Consider the following 24,137-nt stretch of genomic DNA (forward strand, 5'->3'; position numbering starts at 1 on the left):
ATGGAGTGATCTAACAGCCAAAGCAGCAAGGAGACAGTTAACGATGGGGGGTGGAAGCAATCTTTATTAGTCCTCAATAACTAGGCGTGTCACTGCCTAGCGGTTAAGAGCACCGGATTCAAACTCTAGTGTTTCTGATCAGTAGAGTGTGGGTAAGTCCAAGTCGTGAAGCATGTGTCCTATAAAAGCATGACACTTAACCATGATACTTCATCCTTTGGATGTGACTTAAAAGCTGTTGGTACTGTGTGTTGTGTAATGCACATAAAAGAACCCAGTGCACTTATTAAAAAGAGAAGGGGTAACCCCTGTTTGTAGCATATTGCACCACAGCAACTTGTAAACCTTTTTATGGTGCCGACACCCCACGTACCACACCCCAAACAAACACTACGGATGGAGCCTCCGTGGTGACAACGTCTGAGCAGATTGTGTTTTATTATTGCTCTCGTGTATAAATAATATTTATTGTGTTGTAAATAGGGAGATTTGTAAATAAATGTAAATAGTTTCATTCATAAATGAATTTGTGGATATTGCGTGTGATTGACCCTCTCCTGTGTGTGTATCAAACAAAACTACCGAAGGTTATGTCTCGTTTTTGCTAAATTCCAATTCCGGGATGTGACACAACATGTAAGAGAGAATCAGGTCTCATAATTCAAACTCAGTCCCACATACATGTACGTGTACATGAGTGTACCTGGCAGGAAAAAAAAACTGTAAGAATGTTACTGCGCCAGGAGCGTCACTTAGTGACAGATCTGGGTGCCAGTAAGCCACTATTATTGGTTAAAAGGACTGCATACATTGTTTCATGTTCTGTTTTTGAAGGGAAGGCACACGCTCTGTAATCACTCTTAAAATCAATGGCAGTAAAAACTTTGGGTGTGATGCCTAATTTAGCTTTCGATGGTACAGTGTATAGACTTTTTTGAGAAACAACTCGAAGTATAATGTGGTTTTAATGTAAAAGAGTTCAGTTTTTATGCCCAAAAAGTTGAGAGGAGTGTTACTGTCAGTAACATTTATATGATTGTGTATTCCAACTACAGATTATTCTTCCTGTATGGACTTACATGTACGTGTATAACCACTCCAGATTTGCGGTCATATCTCAAAAACACCTGTTACATGTGTATACATGTACATAGGATTGAAACAAAAGCGGTTCAAAAAACCCAAAATATTACTTGCATTTAAGTACACTGCGAAATTTTCCAGGATCCTTATTTCTTGCTAGTTTAATGAAGTTATTCACACGTATCTTGTGCCTTTTCAATAATTCAATTGATAACCGTACTGATTTACAAATGTTACTACTACAATGGTTCCCCTTTTAGGATCTCAGTGACATCTGCTCCTACAACTACACAGAATCTCCGTCTCTTGTGTGTCGTTATACTAACAAATCTTTCTCAACCGCCCCTTCCACATGTCATGGGCTGGATTATCCAAACGATCTCAGGGTGTTTGCCTAAGGTTACAGGGTTCCAATCGTGGCTTGTCAAGTTGGTTATAGATCCGACTGCGAACACGCTCAGAATTCAATTCAGTATACGATGTACTTCACAATCCTGGATGAAACGCTACACCCCACATCAAACAGCTACGCACATCTTGCAACTTCTACAAATTTCAAATTGTTGTTGGCAAACTGGAAAAAGTTAGTTTTTATGGATGTTTGTTAAGAATATATTGTACAATGTTCAGCAGCTTTAAGCTGAATGACATTTACAAGAATTCCTCAGACAAATCAACCCTTTTCACCCAAGCATGCCAAGGGTGACAATTGCAAGCCCATGAAACCCCAGGAAATGCTACCATCCTGGCACATTTATTTTACACTTCTGCCATTTTCCAGAGGAAAAAAACCGAACACTCACAGGCCTAATGAATTAAACAAAGGCCACATCTTCATAACCCTGGTCTTTGCCTTAGTGGCACTGCAAGTTTCTCCCAGACTCTAAGATTTTCTAATGAATGATCGAGCTATTAGCAATATGAAAACGCCCTTGCACTCTACTAGTCTTGCCCTTAACTTTTTCAGTGACTAAACTATGTCATTTCACTAGCCTGTCAGCTTTTAAAGATGCTATGTCAGATTTTTTGCCCCAAACATTAAAAAATATATTTTTTTGAGTGAATGGTATTTCAAAGCTTATAGAGTATCACCAGCTCTAACAAAATAAAGTTAAACTTTTACTTTTAATGGTCATGAACCATGCCAAAAATTTAAATATTTCTTATATAACACATAAGAATTGGTCACGTAATTATACATGTATCGTCGGGATCCCCGACACTTTATTTCACATTATTTCACTGCAACTAATAATTGGCGGATTTTTTCGAGCAATGGCTCAAATGAAAGCTTGTAACTTTCTCGACCCCCATCAAAATACCTATTGAATTTTAAATCAAAATTTGTGGGTCAAATCGGCCAAAAAACTGACATAGCATCTTTAACTAGTTGATATTCAAATGAAAAAGTGATCTTTCCTACATTGAAGTAGTCATCCGGACCACTTGTCGTTCACTCTGACTGGTCCTTATAGGTGCTTTTACTGGCATTTGGCCAGCGGACCACTGTTAAGTGAAAACGCTGACTCACAGTTGCTAACTGCAGAGTTATCTCAACTAAGTTAGGGGCCCATTCCAAATTATTGATGCTTAAAATTGTTGATTTGTTTTTCAAAATTGTTTGACCCACCCACACAAATTTTGATTTATATTGACTGACTATTCAATATACCCTCTACCCAAAGAACAAAGTATGCCTCAAATGAATCAGATATTACATGTACATCAATGTTCTCTCAGTTCACACGTTTTATCAATCGCTGACAAAAAAAAAAGCATTTAGTACTGTCAGGACTGTAGGGAGTTTATTATCATTTTCATCTCAAAAAAAAAGTCTGACAACCATCAATGTTCTACACATGCTTTATATTTCAAGCTCCAACAATACACGCACAGCGAAGGCCTACGTACATAACAAGTATAAAAACTTGGTGACTGAAACTACTTGACATGCTTGAGAGCTACAACAGCTATACATGTATGAAGTTTACTATGACTGTAAAAAAAAACTTTGAAAACAACTAAAGCCTTAAAGATTGTTCAGTTTCAAAATGACTTTTTTTCTGACTAAATATGGCCTTATGGCTCCTATAAGAATACACAAGGGTTGAAATTGTATACGTGCGTATGAATCACATGAACTTGTACCACAGAAAAGGTTCCATTTAACACCAACAAAGGAGGGCATTTTAAGGGCAGCATCCGGCAGCGCAAAATAATACATTGAAATGCATCACCCCAATTTTCTGAGCATCTAAAAGGAAACGATTGCTAACTTTGGTTTGATGTGTTCACACAGAAAAAAAAAAATTCTTTCATACACCACCACTGATTTTCTCCTTTGTGTTGTTCTCTCGTGTTGTGACCCAGTTTTGGAGCAGCATCCGGAAAAGAACGATATCACAGCAAAATGTAGGAAAGAAGGAAATGAATGTTAACTTTGGTTTTATTTGTTCATACAAAATTGTGTCTTTCCCTTCTCTTTTCAGCACTTCTGTGTTTTTACTTTTGTCTTGTGTTCCATTTTTGAGACAGCATTGGGCAAACCATAATAACATACTGAAATGTATTACCCCCTCATGGTCCAAACATCAAAGGAAGGAAATGAATAATTGTTTTTTTTTTCTTCACACAGAAATGTTCCTTTCTTCCTCTTTGTCAGTTTGTGTGACCCATTTCTCCATCCAGCTCCATGTTTCATGTAACACTAGCCAAACCCTTCCTCTTCCACCTCTCCACCATGCTTTGTCTCATTTCCTTCAGTCACATTGTCCCCCTGTCTGCTCTCTGCTCATTGCTTCTATGACTGTCTGGTTATTATTTAGCCTTTGAGAATCCACATTTAGTAAGTTGACCCAATTCACCTCACGTACATCAGAAGAATCTTGGATGCGCCACTTTGTTGGTCAATGTCACTCTGCGTTTAAGAGGGCATTTTAGGCCACGTGGCATTTACTTGTAAACCTATCGACCACCAAAACGGTGAGCGTGGCGCAGTCACCATTTGTGGCGTGCGTGGACGGGTACGGTGCATCTTTGTCTTTGGGGCACCAGTCAAGGCAAAGGCTGTATGACCTACGTCCATGTAATAGTAGTTAACCAGGCATGCCAGGAGGTTACAGGTTCAAATCCTGCTCCAGACAAAATGTCCTTCGTGATTTTTTTTATTTTTTTTTATATAATTATCAAACCCAGTCAGTTTCCCCTTTGGCTAACTACTTGGACTTTGCAAGTGGAAGGCAATTTCCACTTTTCACACAGTCTCAACTTTTGAAATTAAGATTTAATTAGGGTTGAAACATGGGGCTATATTAACACATGTTGCACAAACATACAGTCTCAACAATCAATGTTAAGAGTCCCTGCCTGTAAGAGTGTACCAAGTGGTGATTCATGGGTTCTCAGATCTTCTTCTAAAAAATTAGAGTGATACATCATCATACCAAACGAATAAATCCAAAATTTTAGTTTGCTGACGCTTTCGGTTTTGGAGTTACCAGATATCAAAGTTTCGGCCTAAAAGCCCTCGAGAAACGAATAGTACATTCCCTGTAAACACAAAAATGTGCGCCAAGGTCATCCCAACAAAAGTAAAACATTTTTTGAAACCTCCAGTTGGGCTCATAACAAAAGTAAAAAAAAAAAATTGGGATCTCGTTGGCGCGTCATGTTACGCGCACCTGAACCTTTGACGAACAGTGCCCTCGTGCCATTTTCAACGCCTCATAACTCAGCGCGCCTATAAGATCCCATGAATTAAACAAGTTCAAATGAAAGAGCTTGCATCCCTAAAACAAATTTAAGTGCAAAGTGCGTGGGATCTCGTTGGCGCAGAGAGATAATAGAGGTCAAAGTTCAAATTTTACCAATATATTGCGTTTTCGCACCTCCGTAACTTCGCGCGCCAACAACAAAAAATTGTTTTTATGGCAACTGGGTATTGGAACAGTTTTCATCTAATGACAAATGAAAAAAGAATCTTGGGATCTCTGCAACTTGAATGTCAAAAGATTTTTTGAAAATTTTCTAAAGTATTGTCATTCCACACATTTTGGCCTAAATTGGCACAACATTCACTTTTTTCATCACTGTAAGTATCTATGCCAACAAGATCCCATCAATGTTTTCTTGTATTTGATTAAGTTGAGTGTTCCTAAACAGATTTCAATTGAAAAATAATTGGGATCATGTTGGCCCACCAATATAACAAAGGTCAAAGGTCATATGAAACTACACTACTGCCTATTTCGGGCGATTTTGCGTCGCTTAGAAATCCACGCGCCAATATGATCCCATTAAGTTGTCTGTGTTTTATGATTATATAGATTCTCAGCAACACGTAAAAAGGAAAAACCAAATGGGATTTGAGTGGCGCTAACAAATATTACAGATCAAAAGTTCACAATACATGCCTATACACATTGTACTTATGCATTGCTGTGGCAACCGAAAGTGAGAAATATCCCCCAATTTCAAAATGTTGGCAAACCATGAAGGGGATAGGTCTCCAAAATGAATTTTGGTCAAGATATAGACTGGACTTGTTTTTACAAATGGTGTTAGTTTAATGTTGGTTGGTAACTGTTGCCAAGGTCAAAGGTTACAAAGAATATGGGTGTTTTTTATATTTCTGTCAAGAGCCAACTTCAGAGCCTTTTCAAGATTTTATTTAAAGAACAAGGGCTCTATCATTTCAGTTTGGGACAGCCACTTATAATATCTAGGCACATATGGTTGTCCCAAATTAATTATAGAGCCCTTCCTTATTTGATAAAATGTTGACAGGGCTTCGAAGTTGGTTCTTGACAGAAAATGTATTACAAAACACCAATATTTTCTGTGGAGAGCCAACTTCAAAGCCATGTCATCGTTTTATCAAATGAACAAGGGCTCTATAATTAATTTGGGACAATCACATGTGCCTAGATAATATAAGTGGTTTTCCCCAACATAAAGGAAAGAGCCCTTGTTCGTTAAATAAAATCTTGAAAAGGCTCTGAAGTTGGCTCTTGACAGAAAATATAAAAAACACCCATATTCTTTGTAACCTTTGACCTTGGCAACAGTTACCAACCAACATTAAACTAACACCATTTGTAAAAACAAGTCCAGTGTATTTCTTGACCAAAATTCGTTTTGGAGACCTATCCCCTTCATGGTTTGCCAACATTTTGAAATTGGGGGATATTTCTCACTTTCGGTTGCCACAGCAATGCATAAGTACAATGTGTATAGGCATGTATTGTGAACTTTTGATCTGTAATATTTGTTAGCGCCACTCAAATCCCATTTGGTTTTTGCTTTTTATGTGTTGCTGAGAATCTATATAATCATAAAACGCAGACAACTTAATGGGATCATATTGGCGCGTGGATTTCTAGACGACGCAAAATCGCCCGAAATAGGCAGTAGTGTATTTTCATATGACCTTTGACCTTTGTTATATTGGTGGGCCAACATGATCCCAATTATTTTTCAACTGAAATCTGTTTAGGAACACTCAACTTAACCAAATACAAGAAAACATTGATGGGATCTTGTTTGCACAGATACTTACAGTGATGAAAAAAGTGAATGTTGTGCCAATTTAGGCCAAAATGTGTGGAATGACAATACTTTAGAAAATTTTCAAAAAATCTTTTGACATGCAAGTTGCAGAGATCCCAAGATTCTTTTTTCATTTGTCATTAGATGAAAACTGTTCCAATACCCAGTTGCCATAAAAAAAAATTTTTGTTGTTGGCGCGCGAAGTTACGGAGGTGCGAAAACGCAATATATTGGTAAAATTTGAACTTTGACCTCTATTATCTCTCTGCGCCAACGAGATCCCACTCACTTTGCACTTAAATTTGTTTTAGGGATGCAAGCTCTTTCATTTGAACTTGTTCAATTCATGGGATCCTATAGGCGCGTTGAGTTATGAGGCGTTGAAAATGGCACGAGGGCACTGTTCGTCAAAGGTTCAGGTGCGCGTAACATGACGCGCCAACGAGATCCCAAATTTTTTTTTTTACTTTTGTTATAAGCCCAACTGGAGGTTTCAAAAAATGTTTTACTTTTTCTGGGATGACCTTGGCGCACGTTTTTGTGTTTACAGGGAATGTACTATTCGTTTCTTGAGGGCTTTTTGGCCCAAACTTTGATAACTGGTAACTCCAAAACCGAAAGCGTCAGCAAACTCAAATTTTGGATTTATTCGTTTGGTATGATGGTGTATCACTCTAATTTTTTGGAAGAAGATCTGCGAACCCATGAATCACACCCCCCTAATTTGGTACATTCTTACAGGCAGGGACTCTTAAAACATCATCGGTCAACCTTTACTGATATGTACATGTACTTCCCATGGCATTTTCAAAGACCTTCTCATGTCAGAGTATGACTCCTTCATCTTCTCAAAAGCATGATATTTGTTTCTTGGAAAAAAAGTAGAACGATTTTATAAAATCCCTAATTAAAGACACTGGACACTATTGGTAATTGTCAAAGACCAGTCTCCTAACTTGGTGTATCTCAACATATACATGTACATGTTCATAAAATAACAAACTTGTGAAAATTTGAGCTCAGTTGGCTGTCGAAGTTGCAAGATAATAATGAAAGAAAAAACACCCTTCTCACACAAAGTTGTGTGCTTACGGATTCTGGATTTCGATACCTAAAATTCTAAATCTGAGGTCTCGAAATCAAATTCGATGAAAATTACTTTGATCTCGTAAACTACGCCACTTCAGAGGGAGCCGTTTCTCACAACGTTTTATACTATCAACCTCTCCCCATTACTCGTTACCAAGTGAGGTTTTACGCCGATAATTACTTTGAGTAATTACAAATAGTGTCCACTGCCTTTAACATTTTAAAGCCTTTGTTTGTTCCTAAATCTACAAACAAGGGCTGACCTACATGCTTTGTTGACTTTGGTGCACTTTTCAGGCCATTTAATCCCAATTTTCTCCAAGGGAAAAACAAAATCAGATACTAGACTAAAGTACATAATATAGGAAGGGTATCATGCGTTTACTACAAACCTGCACATGGGATAATTCTATGTATATGAAATTGGAAACCAATAGAAACTCTTTGCATCTTTCTAGCCCTCTCAACAGGCATTCGCTCATGGAAACAAACAATAAAACGAAGAGCGGATATCTTTGTTTAAAGAATAATAATTGGATCGATATGGACTCTCAGATGGATCAAACAAGAACGCAACATCAGAGGTCTGAAACTAACGGAGACATCAACAAATACCTAGACTAGTCCTTTCAAAAAAGTCTGACTGGCACACTTCGTTAACAATTGATAACAAGAATATAAAAAGTACATAATACAATACTCAAGGTTATTGTCTCTGACCTTTGTCCAGTCTTGGCATCTGGGGAAATCAGTCCCAGCAAAAAGTAGACCATGACCCCAGGGCGGGAATTGAACAAAAAATGAAAACCAGCGAAGAGAGAGAGAGAGAGAGATTGAGAGAAAAGGGGAGAGTTAGAAAAAGGGGGCCAAGCGAGAAGCTCCAAAGCAACTTCCACAGAAAGCCCAGGCTTTTATCAAATTGTCATTTAATCCCCATGTCTAAAACCCCTTGGGAAAATAGTTATTTGGAAACCGAAGTGCAAGAAGAAGAACAAAATAACGCACAAGAACAAAAAGAAAAAAGGAAGCTTATAACGCTCAAAGAAAAAGAAACAGCATGGCCAATCAATATCTTGGCATTTGAAAAATCAAACCTTCCCCCCAAAAATCCACTTTAGTAGAATAGGTGAGGGCTAATTTTTATATTAAACCAAAGATCACAAAAGCTTTACACTGTCAAGAGCTTGAGTTCACCTTTTATTCTTTTCTTGGTAAAGTGCGTATCGGCACTTTCAATTACTCAAGGGAGAGAGACAGAGATAGAGAGAGACTGAACGCTCACTCTCCTTCTTAGCCAGCGATTTATCATCGGGGATCTGGGCCATTGAGCATTTCTTGCGGCCCGGCTCGTCACATCTGACAATTAGAATGAGATCAATGCGATAGCGACTGGGACCTCTTAGGCAAGGGGGGATGCCCAGGACAGATAAAAATCAAGAGGGTGACTTGCTCTAGTTTTGACGGGAGTGATGGGGATGTCGATGCGGAGAGCGTGTTTATGTATGTGTAATTGTTTTTTTTTACAATAATTTTTTTTTTGACGGCTGAGTAAAAGGGGGTTAATCAGGGAGAAAGAGGGGGTGGTATACCAGTGTCAGTTTTGTAGACACAATACATTTGACAGGCATGGAGAAGTGTTAATGCAGGTGTGTAATGATGGTAATGTACTAAGTCATTGTCACATTAGTTTAGACGAGACATCACAAGACATCACGGTGGTCGGTGGAAACGGATTGTCTTAAGTGTCTTCATGAATTTAGGAAATAGAGGTGAATGCGTGTTTACATTGTGTACATTAAATATAATAGTTAAATTGAAACATCTGTTAGGTAAGAGCAGGTGTAAATTAAGAGACAATATATATACATACGTACATTGGTTTTTTTTCTAGGGGGGGGGGGCTACTGTACTAAGTGACATTGATGAATCATGATGGCTCTACATGTATCACAGGGTTGGCATGGTTGGTGAGTTTTTACTGTGACTTGTATTCTGTTGGTGGGGGGGGGGAGTGTATATATTTTACAGGCACATTGTTGATGGGTTACTGGGACTTGTATTTCGTTGGGGGGGGGGGCGGATGGAAAAGTGTATATATTTTACAGGCACATTGTTGATGGGTTACTGGGACTTGTATTTCGTTGGAGGGGGGGGGGGGCTGGAAAAGTGTAGATATTTTACAGGCACATTGTTGGCGAGTCTGGGACTTGTACTCATAGATATTTTACAGGCATGTGGTTTAGGCAATTACCAGGTACAGTTTTCTCCAGTTTGACTTCATTTCAACAGGAAATATTTCACAGAAAAAAACAATTATACATGTTATAGCGTGAGCTTCATAACCAGTACTATACATGATATAGACTAAATCTTAACAACAATTTCTTCCTCTACAGCAATCCTATCTGTACCTGTCTTAATTGAAAAGGTTTAATTTCTTTACAAAATGGTCCAAATATGTACCAACCAAGTTACATGTTGTGATACACAAGGCTTCCCATGCAAAAAGGCTTTCAAAATTTGTAAAAAAAGTTCTATGGAAAAATCACACGACAAGATAACCACACTACATGTACAGTATTAGACTTATAGAACAAGTCAATAAATGATTGCTGCAGTGATAGAAAAACAGCTCCAAGCAACTCGCGATACTGTCTCGGCAGGCTGCTCTCGCGAAACTATTGCTTTCAGAAACCGATCAGGCTGTTCTTGCAAGAAGCTGTTGGCTCTCAACTACTCGAAGTCATAAGAGCAGCAGCCTTGTGGTCATGTACAGTGTAAGAACATTACCAGTGTCTCGCAACTTCGAAAACCAATTGAGTTCAAATTTTAAAAGATTTGTTATTTTATTTGTAATTGTTGATAAGTGAGAAGACTGGTCTTTGACAATTACCAAACCTGTCCAGTGCCTTTAATCCAAGAACATTTTTTTCTTTTGAAACACACGGAAAGGATCCAGTCTACTGATTGATTTCCTTCGACGCTCGATGGTTTATTCTAAGCTAAATTGACGTTTGACATTCTACTTTAGTAATAATGATCTACTCTTTCATCTGGTACTTTTCAAGGAGAGGAGCACCGTGGATCCATCTCTGGCACATCTTGATTTTCGATATTAGCTCTGTCAATATTTGTCATGCCCAGTTTAAATGTTCTGCCTCAGCAGAGACTTCAAGGGTGTTTGGGGTTTGGGGAATGAGAGCAAACTAACTTGGTTGTATTGATATTACTGAAGAAATTCACGCTGAATTCTCTGGCATACAAATGCATGGAATAGTAGTGGCTTCTTGTTTAGTGCTCAAAGCCATCACTCAGTGACGCTCATGGCGCTTCAGCGCTCAGTGTTTTTCGCGCAAAGTATGAAGAATGAGACATGGTTAACAAGGTGCTGCTTGGTGCAATATGTAGCCCATCAAATCAAAAACACCTGGGCGAACCACCTTCATTCCAGGATAAGCGCACTGTTTTTTTTAAGGTGCATTACGTCCCATCCGAAGGATACAGCACTAAAGTGTCTGAAGATTGGTTAAAGACACTGGACACTATCTGTAACTGTCAAAGACCAGTCTTCTAGCTTGGTCTGTTGGTGTACATGTATCTCATCATAAACAACAAACAGGTTGGTCGTAAAAGTTGCGAGATAACCATGAAAGAAAAAAAAACACCCTTGTAACATGAAGTTGTGTGCTTTAGGATGCTTGATTTCGAGACCTCAAGTTCTAATTCTGAGGTATTGAAATCAAATTCATGGAAAATTACTTCTTTCTCAAAAACTATGTCACTTCAGAGGGAGCCGTTTCTCACAATGTTTTATACCATCAACCTCTCCCCATTACTCGTTACCAAGTAAGATTTTATGCTAATAATTATTTTGAGTAATTACCAATAGTGTCCTCTGCCTTTATGACCAGGGAACAACTCCATCATGACAGCAATGACAAAGGACACCACTCAAACTAGAAGAAGCTTTGACCATATTTGCGGCAGAGTAACTAATAAAACGCCTGTCTGACAGTTCCACAATCGCTTGCTAAAAGCACACGGGTAGTATGGGACAGTCTTTCATCATGCTCAGATACCCAGTGTGTGAATACCGGTGGCGCATGCTTGATAGTAGCAAAGGTGGCATCTGGCATGTAATGGTGAAGTGACGGTACCGGTAAATGGACCAGTGAGAATTCAGCTCTCAATCAAGATTACATATGTAAGGGTTAGTAGAATCATTGATGTCACACTAGTGGCAGGGTAGATGGATTGACAGGCAATGCATCTTCAACTTGTGTCAATGACAAATCTTTGTTTTTAATACATTTTTACATGTTTTATACAGTATACCCCAAAACATTTGTCGAGATCAAATTAAATTGTGCATGCGTAGGAATGGAAATGAATGGGCGAACCTGAGGAGATAGGGTACAGTTGCCAGCATTGCAAACTTGCAATAAAAAAAGAATTTGTACAACGATCATTGAGATTTTAAGAGTTTCAAAGTTTCCATAAACTAAGAATGTTTTAAAATTAGTTCAGCACGTATTACTGTGAGGCCCACTCATACATGTGTTGTAATTTGAATCTATAATGTCAAACTTTGTTAAAATGTGTCAATGTAGGACAGCATTCAAAATAAAAGCATAAATGATGAAAGATCGGTTGATTTTCTTGGAACTCTCTGCTGAATCAGGGAGGGAGAGTTGGCAGCACTAGGGTTAGGCCATTATGTGCACTAGTTTTTAAAGGAACACAGTGCCTTGGATCGGTCGAGTTGGTCTTTGAAAAGCGTCATGTAACCGTTTGTTATAAAATCGATATGGTTAGAAAGATGTTGTAAAAGTAGAATACAAATATGCCTCGAAATTGCGTGGTTTTCGTTTTACCTCGTCAACAAACACGGTCGGCCATTTATGGGAGTCAAAACTTTGACTCCCATAAATGGCCGACCGTGTTAGTTTGTGCCGTAAAATGAAAACCGTGCAATTTTGAGTGATACTTGTTGTGGATCATTATATTCTACTTTTAAAACATCTTTCTAACCAATATGCATTTCATAACAAACGGTTTCAAACGCTTTTCATAGACCAACTCGTCCGATCCAAGGCAACGTGTTCCTTTAATAGTTTCATTAGTTTTTGTTCCGGATGACCAGAGTGAAAATTTTCACAGATAAATATAGTGAGTACCGGAAAATGTGAGTTCTGCACTTGACTTTATGGGAGGATTTTACATGGTAAATTAACCTAGACACTGATTTGAGTGTGTCGGAAATCTCCTTGTTTAAACGCTGACAAAATTATTAATTATAGATTTGAGAAATAAATACTGACTAAAAGGTTATTTATATTATTGGGTTCGTGTTTGGGTTGTACTATGTATTTGAAAGCTCTGTGCAAAATAAATAACTTTGAAACTTGGAGTGTAAATGAAATCAATGTCCATTTGTGCAGCCTGATAGTGCCTGTTACCATGGTGTTAAATAATACCTTAGTTGTGTAAACTCCATTGCAATTCTAACATTGTTGGTCCATGCAAGTGACATCTGTCCAGCATGTCCACAGACAAAATTGCAATTGAAGTTGCAGTATTCTCAAAGTTTTTGCGCTACATGTAGGTACTATTTTATACTGTCCTATTTATTACATTCATAAATAAAGCAGTTTTTTTCATTAGTTAGAACTCTCAATTTAATTTTTGATTCTTGCAATAAACTCTAATAATCAACTAATTCCTAATTACATACGTCACACTTTTTCAGGCAGAGCGCTGTGTACAAACCAATAGCATATTGAGGCCTACAAGTGTACCTTTTTGGTATTACAATACAAGTACATGTACATACATGAACAGATAGTCAGACTTCGTGAAAATGATGCTTGAATAGGTCCAACAGATGCGTGCAGGTCACTTAGCGAAAAATGCAAGAAGCCGAACAAGTACAAATGTATACTTGGTAAAAATAAAGAAAAGCAACATATCAGCTAAATGTACAAATGTATGTAGTCAACTCTTACAGCAAAGAGCAAGTTCGATCAACGACCATAGTTAACCAAAGTTCAACTAACTCTGATCGAACCCGCTTTAGTCAACGATAAGTTGGACCAGTCTAGTCGACTATTCGCGACCATCCACTCGACGCTGGTCGAGGTTGGTCGCATCGTTGGTTACCAATAGCAATTTGTCATATCACAGTGTGCTGCAGGCAGAGAGGACCAGTCATTCTTAAAATAGCTGAAAAGAAGTGAGTATGGACTTTTTATGTGTTCACGCCATAGAGATGGTTTGCGATCATCTTTTTCACATACGGTCGCTAGAAAATGACTAGAGTCGTTCGCAGTTTTATTTTAGCGCGCATGGGCTTCGTACGTCACAAAATAACCACTAGTCGCCGATTGTACCCTGATCGAACTTGCTCATCACGGGTGTTTATTAAGCTGAAGAGCTACATTGTATGTATACATGTAAGTACAGTACATGTACATTGTGTGTTCACACACAAGTTGCAATCTACATTTCTGTGAAGATTTCAGCCACAGACGAAGAAGAAGGTGGGGAACAAAATAAACAAGTCAAATGCACACCCTCCGGTACATGTCATAATGCATAAGTAATTACAAAATGACGTTCACTGATTGTGAAAACTGGGAGTGGACATTCCACAGCGTGTGGATATTTGATTAAAAAGCAGCATACACACAAAGAGATGAAGGGGTGGGAGAGGGGGGTGGAGAAAACGTGTATCCATTTCCCGATCCCTACATGGCATCCCTGGGAAGGAGATGAGAATGATGAAAGGGGCAAGGCTGAACACAAATCTGATCAAATCATCTCTACATCAAAATGGAGGGTGGGGGGGGGGAAGTATAGTCAGCACCTACATGTACTAGACTTCCACAGTTCACACCTCACACTAATCAACCATAAGTGCCTCTTACAGCGTTGTCGAAGCATCCCTGACAGCTTACCAGTGAGGTATTGTACAACGCAGGGTCGTATCAATTATGATTACCGGCCGGCCGGTCTGACCATACATGGTTTTTCATTTCTGTGATCAGCTCTCGGACTTGAGAGCATGACAGGGGAGCCCTGTGGTGTTAATGTCCAGGCTGGATAATTGATGGTGTTGCATGTACACAACGTAGGTCTAACGGAGACGAGGCATTGGCATTTACGAATGCTGGGAGATCATAGATCAAAATCTCATCTTCTATCATTGGTAATTGAGAGAGGATGACATGCACACAAACAAGCTAACAGCTTTTGGTTGATGAAAACTGTACACACTCGTGACTTACACACATGTAGCATGCATAAGTTAAAGGCACCGAACACATTTGGTTATTCCTCCAAATATTGCGCAATTGTTCACTTAATACATGTAATATTGCAAAATTGTCTAACCAGGTTGTTGTAGAAGATTATACTAATTTTTTGTGTGTTGTGTTGTCATTTACCCTTAGAGAAAGACTTTGCTACATAGCTACAGTACATGTAACTCCTTTTTGCATCTGTACAGTACATGTATACAGAACATGTACATTTAAGTTTGTACATGTACATGTACATATAATGTAGGTCGTTATGGTTGGTGGGCTAAACTATAATTTCCTAAAATACTGCCTCAGAAAACGGAAAAATCAGACACGATATTTGGGCCTTGGAAAAAGTAGGAAAAATTAATCGCGTACTGGGCTGACCTACATGTGCAGTGGGCTTTCATGGACTTTAAGGCTATTCATTGAGAACTTTTTTGATTTTACTGAGGAAACCAAATTGGCAATAGAACTTACTTGTAAGTAGGAAGATAATCAATCATGTATGTGATTGTTTATTGAACATCTTTAGTTTGGAATCAAATACAACTAAGAAAGATTGAGTTGACTTACCGAGTTCCACTGATGAACTGCCAGAGGAGACCCTGGAAGATTGGGCAATGTCCTCAGGCTGTGACAGAGTCTTTGGTAGCAGGGTGTTTGGGGGATTGTGGATGACCTCTGGCGATGCGGGGTCGGGAGAGGTCACCTGGACCGACCCTTCCTGTTCCATCACAATTGCTGCATCATGGAGTAGTTTCACAACCTGGTCATTCTGTTGGATGGAGGGAAGGGGAGTGGATGTCACACAAAAACATTATTTACAATGCATGATTAAATTTGAACAAAACTACTGTACAGATGCAAATAGACTCACAAATAACACATGACTGGGAGTTAAATATAGAGATCAATATACATTGGAAAAGTGAAATGTTTAGCAATGTTTCAAAAGCTGATTGTTTGATTCTGAAATGAAATAAATTATGTCCTACAGTAGGCCTAATCAAAATATCTTTACAGAGCTACTTACAGGTACAACATTTCCCAAAAGTTAACCCTACAAATTGTTTTTTTTTTATTATTAAACAAAAACAATAGGCCTACACAAAAATCATTATTTATAGAGGGGTTTTTGATGGGGTGAGGATGTCACACACAAAGCATTATTTACATTGTATGCACTTGTAAGTTTGAACAAAAACTACATATTCATAGCAAAGACACACAAGTAACATATGACTGGGAGTTCAATATAATGTAGAGATCTTTAAGAACTGGAAAACTAAAATATTTTACAGCAATATTCTAAAAGTTGATTGTTGAATTGTAATGAAATATTTACTGCAGTATCAAAAATATTTATACAGAGCTACAGTTATGAAATTTCAGGAAAGGCAACCCTGTATTATTGCTATTTTTTTTAACATACATGTAGGCCTACACTAGCCCTAAACAAACGTACTTATTTGTTATACATGTTATAGAGAATGGTTTTGAGGGATGAAAAGCAAAGAAGGCAAATGAAAGACATCATGAAGTTGTAATACATAAGAATTGGTGTTGGGTGGGCTCAAGGGGTGACCTTTGCCTGGGTCAGGGAAGGTCAATGGGCCCGGTCAAATGGGCCAATGTATCCAGTTCTGTCACGGTACGTACAGTGTAGGCTGCTCGGTTATCTATGTAGTATCATGCAGCACTCTAGGATAGGCTGGTGGGTAAAACGAGGAATACAGATCATGCAAATAATCAACAAACAGGAACTGTAGGCTATACATGTATAGCATAAACATTCAAATGCAATGATACACAAAATATGGGCCACCAGAACAATTACAAAATTCAAAAAGTGTAAATACATGTACACAGGGAATATGTAATCAATACAGTGGAGAATATACAAATTAAATACATTTTTTTACATATCAGCACATACATGTATAATGTAGTTGTCATCACAAAACATAACATTTTGTGACAACACACAGTAAAAAGGCAAACAAAATTTCAAAGCACGCAATTGAGCGTTGACATCATAAAAAGCAATGCAGGTCATGAAAAAAAAACATAAGAAAGAAAAACAAAATGTTTACATGTATACACAAATATGACAAGGCAATATCAGTGCAATACATGTACGTCAGCAAATAGTATAGTTTAATGGATAAACAGGAAATACAATTTCAAATGCACAAAATATTGTTGTCATACAAAAATAGACAATGACAATAAAAGCAAGTGGTCATAGATGGGCATGATAAATATGACATGAAAGTATGCAAAATGTACATGTCACACCATTTCAGTTACCGCAATTCATCACATTCAAGAAGTACACATGTAAAAATGTCATTCAAATACGTATACGGATAAGATCACAAAGATTCTTTCAAGCGAACAGAACATGTGGATTAGAAATACACAATATTTTTCACAAGAATGCCATGAAAAAAAATAAAATAAATAAATAAATCAACGCTACATACCTGAGCAAGTTGGATTGGCATTAGTTGAGCTTTATTACGAATGAGAGGGTTGGCATGGCCGACCTCAATCAGAAGTTTGACTGACTGGCCAAAGTTCCACCTTGCTGCCTCATGGAGGGGTGTGTTACCACGGTGGTTAGCCTGGTTGACGTTAGCACCGAACTGCAGATGATCAGATAAAGACCAAAAAAACACAGTAAAAGGATTATGTTTTCTTTTTAAGAGTAACATCATAGACCATTTTCAGATATGGTTGCTACAATACTATTATCCTGCTATTAGGTTTTGGGTAAGTAAGTCTGTATACACCCAAACAAACAGTGTACCCCTATACATGTACATGTAGATGATGTGACCTAATAATAATAATAACAAGTTCTTATATAGCGCATTTCACAATCAACTGTATCAATGCGCTTTACATTAGTCCCCTGGTCATTGGGCCAATAAACATCCCTTTAATCTTTCTCAGCTCCCATTAGAGAGTAGCCGTGGCGCTCCGAAAGCTTTTCATTCACAATATCAACCTCTACCCTCGCAGGTACCCATTTATACCCCTGGGTGAAGAGAAGCAATTATAGTAAAGTACCTTGCTCAAGGACACAAGTGTCACGACCGGGATTCGAACCCACACTCCGGTGAACTAGCACCAGAACTTGAATTCGATGCTCTTAACCACTCGGCCGCGACACTCTACAAAATACCTACATGTAGGTTTACATTCAAACCGCCCTCTGTTCAAAAAAACACTGTACACGTCATGTTTCGCCGAGCAAAAAGATGCATACAGATATGGTAAAAATGGGTGACTTCCTCACCATGCTAAAATATTTTGGTTTCTTAAATAAGATGAATATGGTATTAAGGTATTTTTTTAAAACTTTTGTCCAAGTTTCAAAGTTATAATATAATAATAATATCGAAGTCTTATATAGCGCACGTGTCTACCAGACAAGGCGCTGAGAATGTACAATGTAGTGATGTATGGATGTGAATATACAACATACATGTACAATGTACATCCTATCTCAGCCTCTTTTAAAGCCAGTGGACACTATTGGTAATTACTCAAAATAATTATCAGCATAAAACCTTACTTGGTGACAAGTAATGGGGAGAGGTTGGTGGTATAAAACATTGTGAGAAACAGTCCTAAGATTAATCCCAAGTTAAGAAGGGTTTGGTTAAGTTGACAGCTGGAGCTACAAATCTGATAAATGTTTAAACAACAAGCACGCTCAAAATGTCAGCAGATTTGTTAACACAAGTACCCTCAGTGTACGCAAGATTTCTTAGTATATAAGGATAAAAACCATCTTCTTTCGTTTACCAGGCAGTCGATTGAAGTCTGAAATCAGATACAATTTTGAAATTTCTCAGTCGTCATCCATCTATTTTGCAATAAACACACCATCCAGGCACCCTATTTCATCAAATCAGGTGATCCCGTTGCAGTTAACACAAGTTGTTTTTTAAAGGTGATGCAACTTCACACACTTAAAGCTGACAGATGGTATCAACCCTAGGGTAAACAATGACACTCACAATAATTCAACAATCAATCTCTGGAGGTTCCAGAAGAAAACTATCAGAAACCAATCAAATATCAGAAGCCTAAAGCGTTCTTCTTTATAATTTGATCGAACCCAAACATGAACACTGGGAAAACATTATTGTACGAAAGTATACCCTAGGGAGGAGCAAACTCTTATCAACTCAAAATTAGTTTAGAACGCTTCAATGAATCTCTGGTCTGAAAGAAGGTTCCACATATTGCGAGCCATTTTATATCCAGTTAAAGACACTGGACACTATTGGTAATTGTCAAAGACCAGTCTTCTCACTTGGTGTATCTCAACATAAACATAAAATAACAAACCTGTGAAAATTTGAGCTCATCAATCGGTCGTTGAAGAGTACGAGATAATAATGAAAGAAAAAACACTCTTGTCACACGAAGTTTTGTGCTTTTAGATGGTTGATTTCATGACCTCAATTTCTAAACTTGAGGTCTCGAAATGAAATTCGTGGAAAAATACTTCTTTCTCGAAAACTATGGCACTTCAGAGGGAGCCGTTTCTCACAATGTTTTATACCATCAACCTCTCCCTATTACTCATTACCAAGTAAAGTTTTGTGCTAATAATTATTTTGAGTAATTACCAATAGTGTCCACTGCCTTTAAGGTAATCTCTGAGTATCTAGATTCCTAAGAGCATTGGGGAATAGTGTTCTAAACACAAGAGAAATAGATCCGCCATTTATTTACATCTGATAAACAACAGCCATTTATCTTACTAAGCAGACAATACAAAAGTTGAAATTAATATGTAGGCCCTGTCACACAGGCCTCGATAACTTTTTATTATAGTTTTCGTTCTCCTTATCGGGGCCTAGTTGACCGAGCCTTAGAGTCTGAAGGTTTCTAATCCCTGAAGTTCTCGTAACGATCCCAAATAATAGTAACAATGTATTAAATAGTACTACATCTTTCAGACTTGTGAACATGTCGTTTAGTGTCGGTCCAGTAGTTGGCAGCCAGTAGTTGACAGTGATCTCACAAAATATTATTGGATCGCAGAAACCTAAAACATTAAGCCATCACCAAGATTAAACTACATGTATCTCACCGCGACAGACCATTAACGACTTGTTCACAAGTCTATCTTTTAGCAAGAGACTTACAAGTCTAGATATCTTTGAGCAAAAGAACTATTTTTTTCCTTAGAAATATCGACCTCCTTCCTTTAATGTAGAGCACTATTGGGGTGCAATTTCATTAAGCTGTTGTGCAGAAAATACTAGAGGTGAATGAATGAACAAGAAAAACCCTGAAATTTGAGTAACAGTACCCAGGGGTGAGATTGCCTGAAGGTGACAAATCAGAAACTATTGATAAAAGGTTTCCTCTTGAGGTAAAGGTTAAGCAAACCGAAATGAAAGCTTTGACTATTACATAGTAGAAGTTTACATAATCTCTAAAGATTTAGTCACAATGAACGAAGTGAACTGTTTTGGATACTAAATTTGTTTTTTTTACCCATTTTGTCAGCACTGTATACTCATTACTTTCCCAAGACCTCTGAACAAAATCACAGGCAAACATGTATTACTTGGGTGGGATTCGAACCCACGGCCCCTGCAAGTCTAGAGCAGCATTTTACCAGGTCTTTTTCTTCAGCTGCGCCACGCATCTGGAACCCTCTACCACTTAATCTTAGAACTTGTCTTTGTACCACAACATTCAAATCTCTTCTCAAAACTTATCTTATGTCACAGGTTTTCAAGGACTAATTTTTGTTGTGTCTGTTTTTCTTTGTTTTGTTTTTGTTTTGTTTTGTTTGTTGTTTGTTTTACTGCGCCTTGAACACCCAGCAGGGTGGATACGTGCGCATTACAAGTCTTATTATTATTATTATTATTACCAACTAGACCACCAAGGTTGTCAATTAGCCAGAGGCAGTTTGAATCCTATGTTTTGGCCGCAGGTACCGCAACGATATAATAAATAAAATAATAGGCTAATAAATTTAAATATCTACAATGATCGTTACCAAGTCAGTTTTTAAGTTAATATTTGTTTTGAGTAATTAATGTACCAATCGTGTACATGTGCCTTCCCTTTAACATGTTTAAAACAGCGTTGCAAAATTAGGACCAGACTCTCACAGGGAATTTGTAAAAACAGCAGGGAGTGTTAAATGTCCATGCTCATCTGAAGCGCATGACACTTTTTTAATGAGATCAGCGCCAGGACATCCGATGAAGAGTCATGTTTTATTGAAGGGGCTATTATTGTTGTGTCTACATGTACATGTAGGTCAAAATTTATGGCGTCCTACTTTTTGTTTGCTAAGCAGAAAATTAATAAGAATTATTTCTGCTTAAGCAGCTCTCTGATTTTTGAAGTATTTTTTTATTTTTTTTAAGGGGAAACATTTTAACTACATTGATAGCTTTGGTACTAAATGATTACAAATTTGGGCCCAAGTTCAAAGAGTTGCTTAAAGGATTTGGGTACTTTTTCAAAATGTCCACAGACTTACAATGTACATTAGACTTACAGGGTTTGAAGATAATGATAGTGGAAAGCTTCCCATCAAATTTTACTAACTAAGGTTTTATAGTTTTTGAGAAATGAGTAAAACAAGTCACAAATATAATTTTGGTCTCATACATGTAAGAGATCATTCGGATGGTGTCAACCTTTTTTTTTTTTTTTTTTACAAATAAAACAAACCATTATTAAAAATAAGACTGACTTGACTAATACTCACTTTAACTAGGAATCGTGCTGGTCTGACATGGCCATTAAGACAGCAGTAATGAAGTGGTGTATTCCCTCTGGAGTCTTTCACATTGCACTTTGCTCCATATTGAACTAACTGATTCACAACCTGTTGATTACACACAGACCACAAGGCAAATACACAATCAATCATTATGACATCCAAGAGGCAATAATATTATTCTAGAGGATGATTGATAATGCGTCTCAGTGAATCTGGGATCCGTTTTGACTCTGCCCTCAGGAAAAAATACAACAGATGTACTAATTTATGCACAGAGCTCCATCACTCAATTTAGATCTCAAATAAATCATGATTTAACCTTCAGACGAGGAAGGTTTTATTTGACGCACTGAATGAAAAATGATGGTGCAAACATCAGGCATGCAATTTGGTCCCTGGAAGCAAGTACGTAGGACAATTGAATACAAGCGCTGACCTACATGTCCACATCGTTTATGCTGTAATTGACTTTGCAGGCCTTATTAATATAACAACTTTTCTGATTTTTCCACGGGAAAACAGACTTTAAAGGATATAGGTATTTTTGTACATAAACACAATGTCCACAGATTTACTTTAAACTTACACCGTTTGAAGATAGTGATAGTAGAAAGCATACTGTACCTTAAGATATTTTACTTTGCAGAGGTGCTGTAGATTTTGAGAAATGAGTAAAACAATGTCATGAACTTACAATTTTTACATGCTAAAATAATTTTCATCTCATGATCACCGGGACAAAAATTATTTTCATTACATTGTTTTACTGATTTCTCAAAAACTACAGCACCTCAGCAAATAACATTTTCAGGGAAGCTTTCTACTATCATTATCTTCAAACTGTTAAAGTTTAATGTAGATCTGTGGACATTGTCTTTTTTGTCCTAAAAAAGTACAAATGTAGACATAATAGACCCTTTAAATGAAGGAAGAATACTATGCCTGAAACAGGTAACACACAGCTTTTTTTCAGGCCAAGTCATTTTCTCATGTGACCTGCAGATATTCATACATGTAAGTGAATAATATTTACTATTTTCTATTACAAACTGTGCTACAAAGTAAGTAGCTTGGGCGATATTGCTTTTATTAAAACAGTTGTGAATGGGTTGTGGTTTGTGTAATATGATCCCATTGTGGTCTGCAGTTCGGCGGCAAGGCTGCGCACAAGGCTCCCACACAGGGGAGGTAATTGATACATTGTGTTACTTCTGAAGTGGCTGTGGGAGACCGCCTGGCCGCTATAGTCTTTGATGTTATTTTTTTCAATTGGGGAATCTTGGGGTTGGTTCTGTGACTTTATAATTTTTGTTAACAGCCCATTGGGGTTGCAATTAGGGAAGACATCGTAATACTTCATCAAAACCACGATAATTCGATTAACAAAAATCAAGACGATATGGTTATCGTTTAAGAAATGGTATCGCAATTTTTAATTATATTGAGATATCGCCCAAGCTTACTACAAAGCATTGTTCACTCAGCACTTTCTGTGTCAGACATGACAAATCACCGAGAGTAGGATTAGAACCCTGCTTACCAGTGGATGGTTGTACTGACAAGCAAGGTGTAGCGGGGTACACTGCTGGCTCCCCCCACTGCGGCAATTAATTCCCGCACCTCGGCGTAAGAACAGCGACACCATGGCATCATGGCCATGAACTGCAGCTACATGGAGAGGGGAAAACCCTTCAGCGTTAGACGAGTTCACACTCAGACCAGAGGAGGACACCAAGGTTCTCTGCAAAAATATAAGAGCAAAAAATATATTCACTGACGTTGAATTATCTCTTAGTTTCTTTCTAGGCTATTTCAATCCACAGCAGGAGGAAAGCTAGTCCTGGCCCAAGACTATTGTGCTTGATATTGGAAAGTGTACTACGCGTGGTTGAATCGCCAAAGCGCGCCCGCCACGGTATGATTTAGTAAACTGGACGGCTTGAAATCTAGACTATAATGGGTAGCTTGCCAGTATAGTCTAGATTTCAAGCCGTCCTGTTAACTAAATCATACCGTGGCGGGCACGCTTTGGCGATTCAACCGCGCGTAGTGCACTATCCAATATCAAGCACAATAGTCTTGGGCCAAGACTAGAGTAAAGCTAGCCCGAGCATCGTGACGTTGCGCTTTGAGGCTCATGAAAAGTGCCAGATACCAGCCTTGAGGACCAGGGCCCAATTTCATCAAGCTGATAAGCACCAACATTTGCCTAGCATGAAATTTCTTTCTTGGTAAAACAAAAAAAAGGATTACAAACCAAATTTCCATAAATTGCATATTGCTTGTCACTGGTATTCAGCTGCTGTTTCCTCATCCTGGAAATCATGTGCAAATT

General features: G+C 38.0%; 1 protein-coding gene across 2 annotated transcripts in view; it reads right to left on the minus strand.

The window, feature by feature from the left end:
• LOC139934667 (ankyrin repeat domain-containing protein 27-like) overlaps positions 1 to 24,137 on the minus strand; it is a 75,721-nt gene that overhangs the window by 27,108 nt on the left and 24,476 nt on the right. For both annotated transcript variants that reach the window (XM_071929009.1, XM_071929010.1), the window contains exons 19-22: positions 23,343 to 23,543; positions 21,788 to 21,907; positions 17,511 to 17,672; positions 15,598 to 15,799 (exon numbers count right to left, since the gene is read on the minus strand). In XM_071929009.1, the coding sequence (XP_071785110.1) occupies positions 15,598 to 15,799; positions 17,511 to 17,672; positions 21,788 to 21,907; positions 23,343 to 23,543 (685 nt within the window). The remainder of the gene's footprint in view (positions 1 to 15,597; positions 15,800 to 17,510; positions 17,673 to 21,787; positions 21,908 to 23,342; positions 23,544 to 24,137) is intronic.

Source organism: Asterias amurensis, chromosome 3 (assembly GCF_032118995.1).
Source record: "Asterias amurensis chromosome 3, ASM3211899v1".
Taxonomy (NCBI): domain Eukaryota; kingdom Metazoa; phylum Echinodermata; class Asteroidea; order Forcipulatida; family Asteriidae; genus Asterias; species Asterias amurensis.